General features: G+C 37.6%; 1 protein-coding gene across 1 annotated transcript in view; it reads left to right on the top strand.

Annotated features, from left to right (window-relative positions):
• Positions 1-9,446, top strand: part of dpydb (dihydropyrimidine dehydrogenase b) — a 29,457-nt gene extending 20,011 nt beyond the window's left edge. Inside the window, exons 20-25 of the mRNA XM_042497610.1 lie at positions 1,556-1,610; positions 2,384-2,505; positions 3,391-3,540; positions 4,802-4,864; positions 6,081-6,158; positions 8,753-9,446. Of these exons, the coding sequence (XP_042353544.1) occupies positions 1,556-1,610; positions 2,384-2,505; positions 3,391-3,540; positions 4,802-4,864; positions 6,081-6,158; positions 8,753-8,917 (633 nt within the window). The 3' untranslated portion in view covers positions 8,918-9,446. The remainder of the gene's footprint in view (positions 1-1,555; positions 1,611-2,383; positions 2,506-3,390; positions 3,541-4,801; positions 4,865-6,080; positions 6,159-8,752) is intronic.
• The last annotated feature ends 6,487 nt before the right edge of the window (positions 9,447-15,933 follow it).

The following is a 15,933-nucleotide window of genomic DNA, read 5'->3' as shown; positions in this document are numbered from 1 at the left end:
AAATCTGACAAGTTGATCTTACTTAAAATAACATTGGAAACTGATCACCTTGACTATTAATCTTAATTTATTGTGTTTACTTTATATCTAATTATTAAGTTAAGTCAAAATGTATTTGTATGTATTTGATTATGTGAAGTTGTTGCAACTTTTTTCTTTTTTTCTTTTTAAAATATACAAACAACACAGTCAGAAATTGACAGTGCAAAAACACTCAATTACATTATGAATAACAAGCATTCGCATAGAAATGTTACTAATAAAGTTAAGTACAACAATACAAAAAAAGAAGAGGAGGGGTGGGGGCGTTAGAATGAGAGACAGGTTAGTATTTAGTTGATGCAACTTAAAAATGACGAGTGAAATGTCCTTATTCTTTAGGACAGTTAGCAATTTCAGTAAACCAAGTTAGTCCAAGTTAGTTAATCCAAAGAGGATTTTATTAACATGTTAAAGAAAATACAAATATGATTAGCTAATTTGCAGCTAGCAGAATACAGGTGTGTAGCACAGTAAACTTGGTTTAGTGAAGCTGCTAAAACTTAGAAAGACTGATTTGATTAAGCTTGTCATTTTTAAGTTGCAACAACTTCATAAAATTAAGAAAATATCACCAAATTTTAAGTTAACTTTAAAATTAGATAGAGACTAAACATAAATCAAGACCAAACAGACCTCACATTTTTTAAGTCAATGGGTTTAGAAGGGTTTTTTTTGTTTATTTAGTAAAATCTACTTTTTTACACTGATTAAAGTACTCCTTTAATATGATGCTGTTGGCATTGATAATGTATTGTAAAATTGATGAGTAACTGGAATATTACGTTGTTGTGAAATGATCCAAGAGTAAAGTGGATCTAAAAAAAAAAAATTAATTCATTCCATAGAGCAGTTTGAGGGATAGAAACAGCAACAAGCTGCAGTAAAATATTTGTCATATTTAACAGTTAATTGAAGCACCATAAAGTTGAACTCAGTTTGGTTTTGGATTATTTTTTATTATTATTATTACTCTATAAAAGAAGACACCCATTGCACAAACTATGCCATAATGCTAATCACTTCCGGTCTCTCCTACATGGGCGTAAACGTTGTCTGGATGGATGAAGTATGATTGAAAACAATGCAACACTATATACAGTACAGATTTAATGTTTATTCCTCATTTTGCCACTCGTTTTTATCTCCTATCTTAATTTATGATCTCAACTGACGTCAGTTGCTGCCAAATGTTGCAAGAGTATGTTGCAAGAGCAGAGACATGTCTCCTTACAGAGTTAATTTTCTCCTGATTTGTCTGTCTAAAAAAAATGCAGTTTTGGTGTCAGAACGTTAAGAAGGGCTGGGGCTTGTGACACATGCTCCAATATTTACTTCAGTGACTATAGGACTAAGGGACGGTAATCTATATTCTTGTTGGGTTTTCCCATTGTGATGAATAGCTTCAAGCCTGTTGCTCGTCTCCCAGTGGAGAAACACATATGACACAGATAAATGAAATAAAGTTCGATAATGCTTTTGTTGCTGTCTGTCTTTCTGTGTCTGATTCACACAGGTGTGCAGCGCAGTACAGAACCAGGACTTCACTGTGATTGAGGACTATTGTGTAGGTATGTAACTGTGTAAAAACTGTGTGTGAAAACACTGCACTCCTCACTGTCACTTCAGCCGTCCAATCACAGTAGAGGAGGGACAAATAAACTGTCACACTTGACATGAACTCACACAGACCGGTGGGTCCGTCCTCTCTCCCTGCATGCTTCAGCCTTCCCCTCATCCAAAACAAGATCTTTGCCATTATGCCAACATGTACTTCCATAGATATTCCGTATCATAGCAACCAGACGCAAACAAAATGTCTCCACTAAAATAACACCGTGCCTCCAAAACGCTCTTAAACACTGGGCTTTCCCTGATAAGCGCCTGGCGTTTTCAGCTGGAAAAAAAAATCTTTTAGTTTGTCTTTAGCTTGTGTTATCCATAGACCTAATTTCAGGCCTCTTTACTTAAAAAAACTCCTATAAAGTCCCACTGACCTTGAGACGACGGAACTGGAGGTGCAGAAATGCTAACTCGCATGAGGGGTAATACAGGGTGGGTGCTAAGCTTTATACATGACGTTGCTGTACTGACATTAGCAGTGAGTGCCATGAGAGAGCAGTGCAGAGCGCAGTGATTGGCTGACCAGTGGGATACACTTATGCACTAACATGCATGCACATACAATGAACAGAGAAGGTCAGATTACAACACACAGAGACATCATTCTGTGCTCAGGATGCCATTTCTCCAATATATCCTTACACAGCAAAATGCTCTGAGCATCATATAGAGCTCCTTTTAACTATGTAGTAATACCATTATGTGCGATATATGTGTTCAGGTCTAAAGGCCTTGTTGTACCTGAAGAGCCTGGAGCTGAAGGACTGGGATGGTCAGTCTCCTCCAACAGAGAGACATCAGAAGGGAAAACCAGTTCCCAGACTGGAAGACCTGGTGGGAAAGGTAAAAACCGCTTATTACTAATAATTCTACTATCAGTATTATAGTGACAACTACTGCCATTAACTACCACTGATGTAGAAAAACACTGTAAAAAAGGATTTTGGACAGGGATTATTTCTGGCTTCCTCCGTAGTCAAAGACAGGCATATCAGGTTAGTTGGTGATTGTAAACTGGCTGTAGGTGTGAGTGTGTGCATGAATGGTTGTCTGTCTCTATGTGTTAGCTTTGTGATAATCTGGCAGCCTGAACACCCAATGTCAGCTGGGATACACTCCAGCCCCCACCTGCAACCCTGTACCAGAATAAGAGGTTTCAGAAAATGAATGCTGTATTGTCTCCTGTGTATGAGTCAAAGTCGCGGTGATTGGATTCAAGGGGACTTGCTGAATTTGTGTGATTTATTGCAATCACAGCATCACAACATCCTGGAGAGACTGTATCCATTCAGTGCAATAATAATAATAGTCATTCTGTGCAATAACCATGATAATAGTCATTCTGTGCAATAACAGTAATAATAGTCATTCTGTGCAATAACAGTAATAATAGTCATTCTGTGCAATAACCATGATAATAGTCATTCTGTGTAATAACATGCGTTCCTCTGTGCAATAACAATAGATCATTTCTACCCTTTTTAAAGTATTTATTAGCGCTTTATTTAATGTATAGCACTTTCAAATGTTATTATACTTGTACAAAGACAGTAGCTATTGACTATGAACATTATAGTTAGTGTCCATATGTACTTGTACTCTTCAAACAAATGGGAGCCACAACTCCACACCTGTGTTCTATTGCATTTTATTAGTATTGAAAACACTGATAGGGTATTTCCTCTTACATGTGTTTGTGTTTGTGTGTGTGTGTGTGTGTGTGTGTAGAGCCTTCCTAGCTTTGGCCCATATCTCCAGCAGAAGACGGAAGCCATTGCAGAGTACAAGAAGAGGCTCAGAAACGTCAAATCGGATGTGACGGAAGCCGACATAAGCCGGTGCAACAACACGCCCAAGAAACCTGTTCCTGCAGTCAAGGTATGACACACACATACACACTCTTTGTACATCTATCTTTATGAGGACTGTAGACTGTACATAAAAATGGACGACACGCCCCCACTTACCTCCACTGTGCTTAAGTGAGGTTAAAATAAACAAATTTCATGATGAGTCCCTCAGCCTTTACCCTAACCTAAAGTAGTATTTCACAGATAAATGGAAGGCCCTCACATAAAACTAGGCCCTCTCTGCAGTGGAAAGACGCAAATACTTTTGAAATCAGTCATACATGACCAGAGAAAAAAAGGATGCTTTTACTCAAGAGGAAGAAAACCTACATAACAGCAACTGGCTGGATCTCAGTTTAACAGCAAGCCAAAACATGTTTTTTGAAAACATTTGAGATGAGAAATATGTATCTCAGTAACAGAATCACGGTGTTATATTTGATCAGCTGCTTAGTGTTACTGTTTGATTTCCATTTTTCAGTCTCCGTTTTCACTGCAGGAAGCAGTATAGTGCTCACTTCCTGTTCACAGACTCTCACCATTAACAGGGCAATAAAATACGCTTCTGAGAACATTTTAGACAAGAAATTGGCAGTGCAGTATTGTAATCTTAATTCATATTTGATATGCACCACCTTGTTTTACCATTTGATCAGGTTTTGGTCTGAGTTTGAGAGACAGAGAGAGAGGCGGGTTTGTCTTTTCATCAGCTGCACACTCTTTGAGTCCGTGGGATAGCGAGCAATACAAAAATGCAGAGGTACAGTGTGTAGTTTGAGCAACAGGCCCAAGAGCCAGCGAAACACAGCCAAATGGCATAATATATGCTACATGGCTGTGTTTAGGGGCAAATTCATAGTTTCCATGTTTGCACATCTGTAAAGTCCAGTCCTCAGGTTCACTGCAGGGGACTGATGTAATCTGTCAGTTATACCATGAATGAAAGCATGTGGGTGTGTGCTTAACCACCAAAATGTATGTCCGAGCCTTAATCATCACCATGAAATACAACCCTTACCCTAACTCTAACTTAACCATAACCTGATCCTACAAACCAACTCTCAACACTCAAACAGGTCTTATAAGAGGCAGGTGCTAGCCAAAATGTCCTCAGTATCCAATAATGTCCTCACTGTGTTGGTTAAAAGCATCCTCACTAGTAGCATGTACAAGTACACTCACACTATTCCTTTGGATACTGTACTGGAACTTTTTAACCATGCTCTGTGTGTGTGTGTGTGTGTGTGTGTGTGTGTGTGTGTGTGTGTGTGTCATGGTTGTGTTTGTAGGATGTGATAGCCCGAGCGCTGCGCTACATTGGAGCATACCAGGAACTTAACAACACAGAGCAGGTACTCTTTTTTTTTCTCACTTTTTAAAGCCATTTTATTCTCTAAGTAAGAATTGCACATTTGAAGAGAGATAGTTGAGCTTCAGGTGATGAGAAGCCCAAAGACCATGGCAAGCAGTCTTTGTTTCTATTTCTATTTCTATTTAAGATGGCTCTCATTTGACACAAACTTGTTTGCTTGATGAAAGTCTAGTACCGAAACGTCGCAAATATGTGATATTGCAACTCAGACAATGTGCAGGAGTCCTTCTGCAGCTTTTTGGGCGATCCGTCCCTCTCCAGTGCTCCTGTTGTTTTGTTTGAAATGTATTACATATTGAATGAAAAGTAAATGGTGGTTATAAAAAAGATAGTGGTCAGAATTTTGGGAATTATAAAGTTTATTTCTTCGTAACGTACACCACCTTAAATTGGAGCGTACATTATACTTCAAGAAAGATGAGCTTATTATTACAACTTAAAGGCTGTAATATTATGACAGTCACAAGGGGCGTTTTAATGCAATAAGAGTTCATTTACTTTTTATACTAAAATTACAACGTACTGACAATACTTCTGACTTTTACTGAAGTAGGGTTTTGAATGCACGTATTGTTTAACCCTTTAAAACCTGGAGCAACTTCACCTCTGCTTTCAGATGCCTTTCACCAGTTTTAAAACCTTTAAATTCAAAAACAAGGGGAAAAGTCAATTAGCTATATGGCAGGAAATGTTTTCAGAATCCGAATTATTATAATTTAAGCACTTTTTTAAAAATAATACTTTTCAGGAAAATTTCTTATGCTTTTTACTGATTTCTTGCTAAGTTTGGCATCATTTCTTCTTTGTTGCTCATTGCCTTCTTTCAATGTTTTTGAAAGAATTCAAGGCAATTTGCTTCGAGTTTTAAATGGTTAAAAAACAAAAAAACTCATCCCATCCTCCTTCCACCCTTACTTCCCTAATTTGTTGTAAGGAGCTAAAATGCTTAGATCCAACACAGTGATTACAAGTGAATTTGACAGAATTTAAAACTAGTTTAGTATAGATACACTCAAAAAACACTGAAATGTAATGAAGTATTATTACTTTATTATTACTTTACAGCACTGGCATTAACCTCCAAATGATCTATCAGTAAGAGCTGTAAAAGTGACATTTATATAAAAGGTCACACTTTGAGTCTTAAATAAATTGAATGTTACATGATCATAATCATGAGCCTCCTTTGCTCTCAGGTCCAGGCTCTGATAGATGAAGAGATGTGTATCAACTGTGGAAAATGTTACATGACCTGCAATGACTCTGGTTACCAGGTAAGTCAGTCCGTCTGTCTGTTACGTAAAGAAAGTTGTCTTTTTAAAGTTAATAAACTCTTTATACATATGGAGAATAGGCAACGACGGCATGGAGCAATGCTTTCTGGGTTTTCTTTAAGGTGTTCTTCTACGTGGCTACAGCCAAAAAGTCCTTTTTTCTCGTATTTACCTCAAGGACTTTAATATTACATACACTAGTATCGCTTTGCGCACCAAATGCACTTTTTAAAACCAAGCTTTGAAAAATTGTATACATTGATATTATTTTCTACTTTAATTGAGTTATATCTCTGTGTGTGTGTGTGTGTGTGTGTGTGTGTGTGTGTGCGTGTGTTTTAAAAATCTAACATCAGTCCTAATCATACATATTAAATATTCATGAATTTTCAGAATTTTAGCCCTTTAAATGTAAAGTTTTTGTCACAATGGCACTATGTTTTGAGATGAAAAAAAATGCACAAGTTTCAATATACTTATTGCAAAGAAGATTGTTTTTTTCAACCGTCACAGCCTGGGATATGTCAATGATTATCAGCAACACTGATTGTGACTGTGCACCTAGTGGAAATAGCATGTATTTTCTCCATATGCCAGATATGGTCAAAACGATGTCATCAGGTGGAAAAAAAACCCCGAATGACACCCAGAAATAATACAAGTCATGTTTTTATGCTTTGATGGCTGTGGGATCAAAAATAACAGTCTGAATGCAACAATTTAGTTTCCACAGTGTATTTTAGACTTACTGTAGGAGCTGAGCTGGAAATTCTGAGAATAAAAGTACACAATCTTGAAGAAATGTATGTCATATGCATGAACACAGCCAAAATTACATGCGCCAGGTGTTTTTTTAAGTCTGTGCTGGTTCTTATGCTGTCATATGCACAGATTTATAATGAGATCTTTGCCCTGAATGTAAGCATGTATATAAAAAAATACATGCTTCTTATATGCTCATTTCATTGTAATATTTTGTGTTTTATGTGTATTTGATATTTACTATTTACTGTTTTCCCTAGTGAAAGTATTTCATATGATTGTACTTCTGTAAATGAAGTGACAATAAACATCTTAGCAAGATCATAATCATCATATTGACCAGAACACAAGGGGACGTTTAGAGACAGATTATGTTTTTAATTCAACATGTTTGAACCATAAGAATGATAACAAACGAAGTAGTCAGTCTAACATGTTGTACATATCTTGCATACATTTTACAACTTTTTTCATATATTTATTCTGGGATTCAGAAATATGCGATAAATATGAGAGGAAGGGATGGTGAGCATGAACAACTATCTCGTGTCCATAACATTTTACTTCTGTGACTGGGAGCCCTTTTAATTCTTATTCAGGTGCAATTCTTTTCACCCGATTGTCCTCGTTTAGCCTGTATAAAGTGGAGGAAACAAAAATAAGCGGGGCGTAGTTTAACATAATAACAACAACAAAAACAGTTAATAATAATCATAATCATGATAATGATCATGATAGTAATACTCTTAATTTAAGGTGCAGTTTTTAACATTCACGTCACAAAGTGCTTCAAGACAGCAGCAAATCATCAAGTGTTTAAAAGAAAACAACAATTCAGAAAACAAAACTAGTTGCTGCATAAAAAACCAAAACTGTGAGGACGTGATTTTAGTCGTCCATCATGTGAACATTGTAGTGTCATCACAGCAGACCCACGTCCGTAATATCCGCTAATGCATCATCACAGAGCCAGGCATAAGTGCATTTGGATTCTCTAAACACAACAGTCCTCTTTTCCCAAGTCCTTATGAATTCTCCTTCACAAATTTCTTCGACCTCGTGGTGAGGTGGTGAAACGCACCTGAAAGTTTGTATTGCAGTCTGCCAAAAAAAAGAAATCGAAGAAGTCCAAGAGCAAGACCACCCCCTACCAAGAGAAGCTGGAGAAGAAAGCAAAGGACATAAATATTTACTTTTTTTTTTTTTTTTTGAGTGAGTCAACTTAAGTTGAAGTATTTCAACTTAGGGTTGACTTATATTGCACAGTGAATTAATATAACATATACTGAAAAGCATTGTATTTTATGTGTCCTGTGCTGGTGGGCCATCATAATTGAAATATGCAAAATATGATGTTAATTCCATTGCAGAAGAGACTAGATGATCACTAAAATTTTACATGTTGGGGATATATCTGTATTGATTATCAGCCAAGTGTGTTTTTTTAATATATCGTATATCATTATAAAATCCAATATTGTGCATCCTTACACATCTTTTTATTGAGAATTATTTGCAGGACTGCATTGCTGACAATGCAGTGGCTTCACAGCCTCATTAATTAGCTGACTGCCAGCTTTTAGTTGTATAAATACAGTACGTACAGCAGCAGGCAGCTCTGAAGCAGTAACGATGGCTGTGTGAAAAGCGTACGATAGCGAGCACCTGGAGACGTTTTGCTCTGTAGTGAGAACAGAGATATTTTGTCAAACGACAGAATGATTTTATAAAACAGAGGGGAAAAATATCCATTTAAAAAATGTCAGTCTGCATCTAGATGGGCCCCTTTTTTTCAGACTGTCCTGTAACATGACTGCTATCTGTCTTGGCAGGCCATAACGTTCCACCCAGAGACCCACCTTCCCAACGTGACTGACAACTGCACAGGCTGCACTCTGTGCCTCAGCGTCTGTCCAATCATAGACTGCATCAAGATGGTAACCATGAAGACACCCTATAAACCCAAGAGGGGTGTGCCCATCAGTCCTGTCTGCTAAAGGGAAGGACAAACCAAAAGTCTCCGCCCATGTAATAATGGAGATAAGATATGAAGTTTGATGTTACTAATTAATATGGCATGTGTGGTTTGAGACATCTGTTTTTTACCATGAATGCAATTTATTTCAACTTCAATCATGCAAGTCAAAAATTCAAAAGTGAGAAAAATGAAATCCAACAAGTTTATCTCCTGATAGAGAAGATTTGCTGAGAGTTTATGGGAAATGTAGTTAATGTTGATTTGAAGAAATGCTAGCACCATCATGGCAATGCCAAAGGAGAAATTGACAACCAACCTTTCAAAGTTCACAATAATAGTCAAAATACATTTTTCAACAATTTAACTGTAATGTGGATTGTTTGTAATTTTTTATTCTGCTTTATTGTTATCTCTCCAAAACACTTTCTTCAATGTGATGGACAAATTCAAATGATATAAGCATACTGCATGTTACATGTAGCAGTGAAAAAGGAAATGCATATTTGATGTGGTCTTTGATTTAAATAAAGGGTTTGTGATGCTGCAAACTGTCTGCAACTAACATGGTCAAACTAAAGTTAGACAGGGCATCATTGTTCCAATATACATAAAAATGACCAGTTTAATTCAATTTAAAGTTTCAGCGACTTCAGTGGGCAAGGCGAGGAAGCTTTATTTGTATAGCACATTTCATACGCAGGGCAGTTCAAAGTGCTTAACAGAATAATAAAATATAAAAACACAATAAAAGATGCAGATTTACAATAAAAGAGAAAGAGTTAAGATATACAAGGTGAAGTCAATCACTAAATGATAAAAAAGAAGAAAAAAGTGCAGTCAAGAGGTGCAAAGATAAAAAGGTCATTTAAAATGATTTAAAATCAAGTTTAAAAATAAGTTGGTAGTCAGCAGAGTAGCCAGTGTGAAAAAGGAATGTTTTTAGCTTTTACTTAAAAGTGATCTGGGCTTGTCAAACCTCATCTTGGAGGTTATTCCAGGTTTGTGCTGCATAATAACAAAATGTTGCTTCGCCATGTTTAATTCTGACTCTTGGGACGCTCAGAAGGCTGGCCCCTGATGTTCTGAGGCTCCTTGAAGGTTCATATGACACAAGCATGTCAGAGATATATTTTGGCGCTGAGCCACAGATTAATTTGTAGACAAGCAGCGAGATTTTAATGTATGTAATGCATTACAAAAAAAAGTTTAATAAATAAAGTTTAATAAATAATGATAAATCATATCTTTATTACACTCCAACAAACCCTGGTCAAATGAAACTATCAGTGAACTATGAGAGCAAAAAACAAACAACTACAAAAAGCAAAATAATCATTCATTAATCGTAATCGAGGTAAAAATGATCAATTAACTGTGATTCTGATTTTAGGTATGAGGTTCAAACCTTTGCTGGGAGGACATTCTAGCAACTGGACCCCTTTGAATTTTAATTGAATACCCCTGTAATATAATATAAAGACCTGCACCTGTAAGAGAGATTCACAGTAAATACCTGAGAAGCTTATGTAAACATAAGTAATGACAATTGACATATATTTTTCAGTTTTATTTGGTAGATGACTGAAATACAAGGTACATGAGTAGGATGAGTAGTAGGGGTATGTGAAAGAAACTTTGATTGGAATATAATCATAAATACTTAACTGATCCTCAGAGGAAAATTGTAACATTTTATAGGTTAGTCTCATACTATGCATAGGCTATAAATCTAAGATAAAATGTATTTAAAAGCATGTGCATTATACTACAAAAAAAATTAAAGAAATACAAAGTAAGATAATTTACAAATATGTGAATCATGCTACAAAGTGTATTGAATATATATAACAAACTATAATATGATAAAATAATATATCAGTTAAAAAATAGAGCTGGAGGATTTCATTCCTGATGCAAAGTCCAGTCTTTCTCTCAATGATGTCAGGCCTGTGGAAAAAGCAGAGATGTTTAGTTGTGTGATAAGACCGTTTTCTCACCTCCAGATGTATTTTGTCATTTTACTATGTGGCAGTGACGGTAACACAACTACAGCTGTGGCAGGTACAACATTATTGTCCAACAACCGCAGCCTGTGCGTTGATAGACACATAATCAGCAGACGGATAAATCGTTTTGCTTTGGTAACTTATGTACAGCAGTTTCTATTAGGCAAAACATTATTTAGCACTATAGGTGTTGATAACAGAAACTGTGGTAAACAGGGAGCTAACTACGTGGTAGATCAGTACAAGTGCTAAAAGCCTAACAGACTTCCACGTTTTAGGACTCATTACTTCACCCATATGTTTGAGCTTATGTCCCGCCTCAAATGAAACCCAGTCTGCTCTGATTGGTTAGCTGGAAGCATAGTCTGCTCTGACTGATTAGCTGGAAGCGTAGTCTGCTCTGATTGGTCAGCTGGAACCACAGTCTGCTCTAATTGGTCAGTTGGAACCGCAGTTTGGTCTGATTGGTCAGCTGGAAGTCCAGTCTGTTCTCATTTGTCAGCTGGAAGGGCAGTCTGGCTCTGATTGGTCAGCTGGCTCTGTCTATGCACATTCTATTCTACTTCATGACATCATGTTACATTGTGATGTCTCCAAGTTACCTCTGTGATGTCATAAAGTTACAGAAGTAAAGGCAGTGGAATGCCGTGATGTCACCACTAATTCTAAAAGGCATTACATCACACAGGGCCTTTACTAAGTCATCAGAATTAGGGTACTTTTGGGAGAAATCTGTGAAGGTCTGTACAGAGAGCTGTTGCGCTTAGAGGCAGTGACATATCGTGTTCAGGCGGCGTTAGTAAGTGTAAGGATAATACAGTCTGTAATAGTCTGTAAAATATTAGGTTGCCCAGCAGAGTTTTAAAGTTGGTGATTTTGCAGCCTTTTAATCTATTAGATTAAATTGAGAAACTCTCATTTTACACCAGCAAAATGAAACCAGAAAAAAACACCAATCATAAGGTCAACAAAATGGCTCAAGTACAAGAGGAGCTTAATAGGGCATTAAAAAAGGAGAAAATCTTAATGGACCAAAATAGAGAGTATAAACAAAGGCTGGGCGACCTCATTTTAACCGAGACTAAATTAAAAAAAGAACGGAATGAGAACTCTCAGCTCAAAGGTACGGTAGAGGAGCAAAACATTCTTATACAAAAGCTAAGAAAGGACTTAAACAAGCTCAAAAGTACCGTAACTCAGGAAGAGGTTGAGCGGGATCTTGAAAAGACCCATTATGAAATTACAGTTACTAACCTCAAAAAAGACTTAATGGAGGTCCAAATATAAATTCTCCATTGAAAAGTCCATGAGAGAACAGATGGAGAGAGAACTAGAAAGGTTTGGGAATTTGAGGAAAGACAACAAAAAACTAACTAACCCTAGGAGTACAGTCACTGCAACATGATAAAGCAGCGCTGGAGGGGTTTAAAAACTTTGCCAACAAAAAAATAGATCAGCAGAAACAACTGCTAAAACAAAAGGATGCTGAGCAGGGGAAAATGATGGCAGAATTAAATAAAATGCGTGAAGCAGAAAAAAAATATCTATGGGATTTGGAAAACCTGGACTGTATTCAAGAAAAGCTTGCCAAAGAAATAGAAATTTCTAGTCAGAGGGCAGATGAGCTTAGGCAACAAAAACAAGAAAACCTTTCTCATAAGGAAAGTATAATGGGCTTGAAAAAACAAATTAAGAAGTTGATCAGCGAGAAAAGTAAGCTTGAATCAACAGAAAATGACATGAAAGACCAGATATTTAAAATGAAACAAGATACGGATGTGTTAAAATTAGAAATGGAAAAACACAAAGTGGAAGCTGAGAAACAGCGAAACATTATATTAAAGCTGCAGTGTGACGCAAACAAACATGGAGATGTGACAAAAAGGCTCCAAAAACACGCAGCAGAAACCTTGAAACTCATGAGGCACAAGGACGACGTGATAGTCAGCCTTAATAGTGACCTTTGGGAAGCAGAAAGCAGGCACAGAGAGTTAAAAATCCTACATGGCCTTGCCCTGGGTGAGAAAAAGCTCATCTTTCTAAACTTGTCCAAGGCTGCGACAGAAATTCAGGAAAGGAACAAAAAACGATTCAGAAACTTGAGGAGGAGATCCAAGATCGGGCTTGTGATCAGACTAAGAAGGGCACAGAGCTGGTCAGGTTTAAGAGGTGTTATCGTTTGAGTCAGGCTGAATTGAAAAAAGTGAAGAGGGAATTAGCACAAAGTAAGATCATGCATGAGAGCTATAGAGTTGGTGCTGAGCAGGATCTACAGGTGGTAAAGGATAGATTAGAGAGGGTCGCAGCAGAGAAGGAGAGTTTGGAAAAAGACATTCAGCTTTCCATGGAGAAGGTAATGCAGCAGCAGCGTCTGCTTAACCTCCAGGAGGCTGGAAAACAAAGTATAGGGCAGACGCACAGAGAGTATGAGGAAGAACTTAGGTATCTTAGGCTCGAGAACAAGAAACTTAGGCATGCCATTGAAGTCACCGATGTAAGTAAATTTGGTGCGGCAGATACACGGTTTAGTTATATCACGCCGAAAAACATCTAGGGCAAAAAAGACATTGCATAAGTCTGTTGTTCATAAAGTGATGTACAACCAGAACCGCATGTTGTACAACCAGAACCGTCAGTATGAGCTCTGTTTTAAAAACTCAAGAGGCAAAAATTAAAGCGATAGAGGAGATGCTGGCAAGGCGGCCAGTTGATGCAATACAGAAGTTGCAACAGTGTATGTGGACCATCAGAGAGTTGAACAAAAAGGTCCCTGCGTTAGAGGGAGAGAAAATATTATATGAGGCAAAATACAAGGAGGTCAGTAATGAGAATCAAAGGCTCACTGATGACTTGAGAAAGCTGAAGTTGGAGGCTTGGCACATGCAACACTTAACACCTGTTTGTAAAAAGCCACAGTCCCCCTCTGTCAGCGAACCGGAGGGCCAAGGTGAGGCTCCTCGGTTATCAAGGCACAAACGCTTCCCACTCCGTGTCGTGAAGACGGAGTGTGAAGAGCCTAAGTCTGTTAGCGTCCTAAATCCCAACCCCCTCCTCCCTCCCATCGCCAATTCCATGCAGTGTCTTGGCAGAAAAGTAACGCCACTGCCTCCTCCACCTTCACCCAAAACTCCATAGGCTGCACGTTGCTTTAAGCATAATTAATGGCAAGTTGCATGGCACTTTTGAAGAGTGTCATTTAATTATAGAGTCTATTTCTGTCACTAAAACTTGTGGAGACATCTCTACATAATATGACTTAACTTGGAGGTAGACAACTTATCAACTTGCTAGTGCGCCATCTTGCTAACAGTCCCGGTGTATTTAGTCCGAAACAGAATATAATAACTTTATCCACTGCTCACAGTGTTTCCCGCAGATTGCCTGTGTACCTGTGGTGGTACCAGGCGACCAGGGAGGAGCAGGTGGACATCTTTGTATCTCCGTAGCAACTGAATGTGACTCGTAGGGTGGATAATTTTTCTGTTGATGCGTTCACAGTTAGATGGTTCACACAGATTGATGGTTGACAGGAGATATTGGCAGATTTTTGTAAGTGGAAGAGCGTTTGAGGCTCAGCAGAGTGAACGGTTTAGTTTACTTTAAATGCATCTGACGTGCTGCTGCTCCTCTGTGCCGCTACTGCGCTATAAATAACCCAAAGATGTATATATTTTAATACCACTCCTCATGAACAGTCCAGCTCCATTCCTTGAGACTATGGCGGGGCAAATTAGACAATGAAGATAATAATACAAACTATAAATTATACTAGACTAAATTGGACCGCCATAAATTGAAGCTAATATGGCTAGTGTCATAGACATACAAAGATGCCACAGTGACTGTGTCAGCTACAGATGGTATGTAAAGATGGATAACATGACAGTTCTCCTATAGTGCAACTTTTCAAGCTGGATCCCCTCCTGGTGACTGACTACAGTAAAAGTCATAGGGCCTGCCCCTTCATGTTAGTGAATGGGGCATAGGCCAAACTAAAAACGCTAGGCACACGCCACATAAATTTTACCCAATTATGGTTTCTGTTCTGATGTTTGTCCTGAACAGAGAGTGTTTTGGGGGAAAAATGTATTTGGCATGTACTGTGAGTTTTTAGTTTGGCCTATCACCATTCACTTTCATGGAGGGGCGGGCCTTAAGACCTGTACTGTAGTCTTACACCGGGGAGCGACCCAGATTGAAAAGTTACATTTTGGGCGAGCTGTCATATTGTCCATCTTGCTGATAATGTTTATATTTCTCAAGTGATTGCGAAATATTAACATTATTGTGCTTTTATCCAGAAAAACCACAGCTCCTCTGTTTGCTGTCATTATTAAAGGGCTCATCTAGCCCTCACCTATATGACAGCCCCACTGACAAATAACACAGTGGCCTATGTTATGTCTTTGTAAATATGTCTTTGGCTAGCGCTTTAATGTAACCAGAGCCATTCATTTTCCCCAGCCTGGCTTTAACAGGAAACAATCAAGTGCACATTTACACAATGTAGTTTGCAAATGGTTAACATACTTATATATGTATATTTTTGTTCTGCAAACACAAACTGTACCTATCAAACAAATCCAACCATTATGCTTCAGAAACAAACACGTCTTACAAGTACAAAGAGGGACATTTGTGAGAAATTCCCAGCATTATACACGGCAGGAAAAATTGTGGCAAAAGTCACGTGATTTTTTTTTTTTGTCTTTGTAGAATGCAATTTATGTACTTGTGTTTGTTTTTGTAACATAATGTGGTAAAAACATGTTGTGCATTTTTGTTTGTTAGTACCTTTGTATTTGTAAAACAGTTGTCATTTGCAAACTATATCTTGGCCTCTCTGTGTTTGTTGGGGTTTTCTCCGGGTGCTCCGGTTTGTCCCCAACGGAATTATAATAACAAGAACAAAAAATATTAAATAAAATCTATATATCTATATAATGGTGATGTTATATTATGTACTTACTCCAAATTAGGGGTGTTTTAATTTACTGGTGTTGACATTTTATATATTTTTTCCATTTGT

The sequence above is a fragment of the Plectropomus leopardus genome, chromosome 12 (genome assembly GCF_008729295.1).
Source record: "Plectropomus leopardus isolate mb chromosome 12, YSFRI_Pleo_2.0, whole genome shotgun sequence".
NCBI lineage: Eukaryota > Metazoa > Chordata > Actinopteri > Perciformes > Serranidae > Plectropomus > Plectropomus leopardus.
This window is presented reverse-complemented; position numbering and strand designations above follow the sequence as displayed.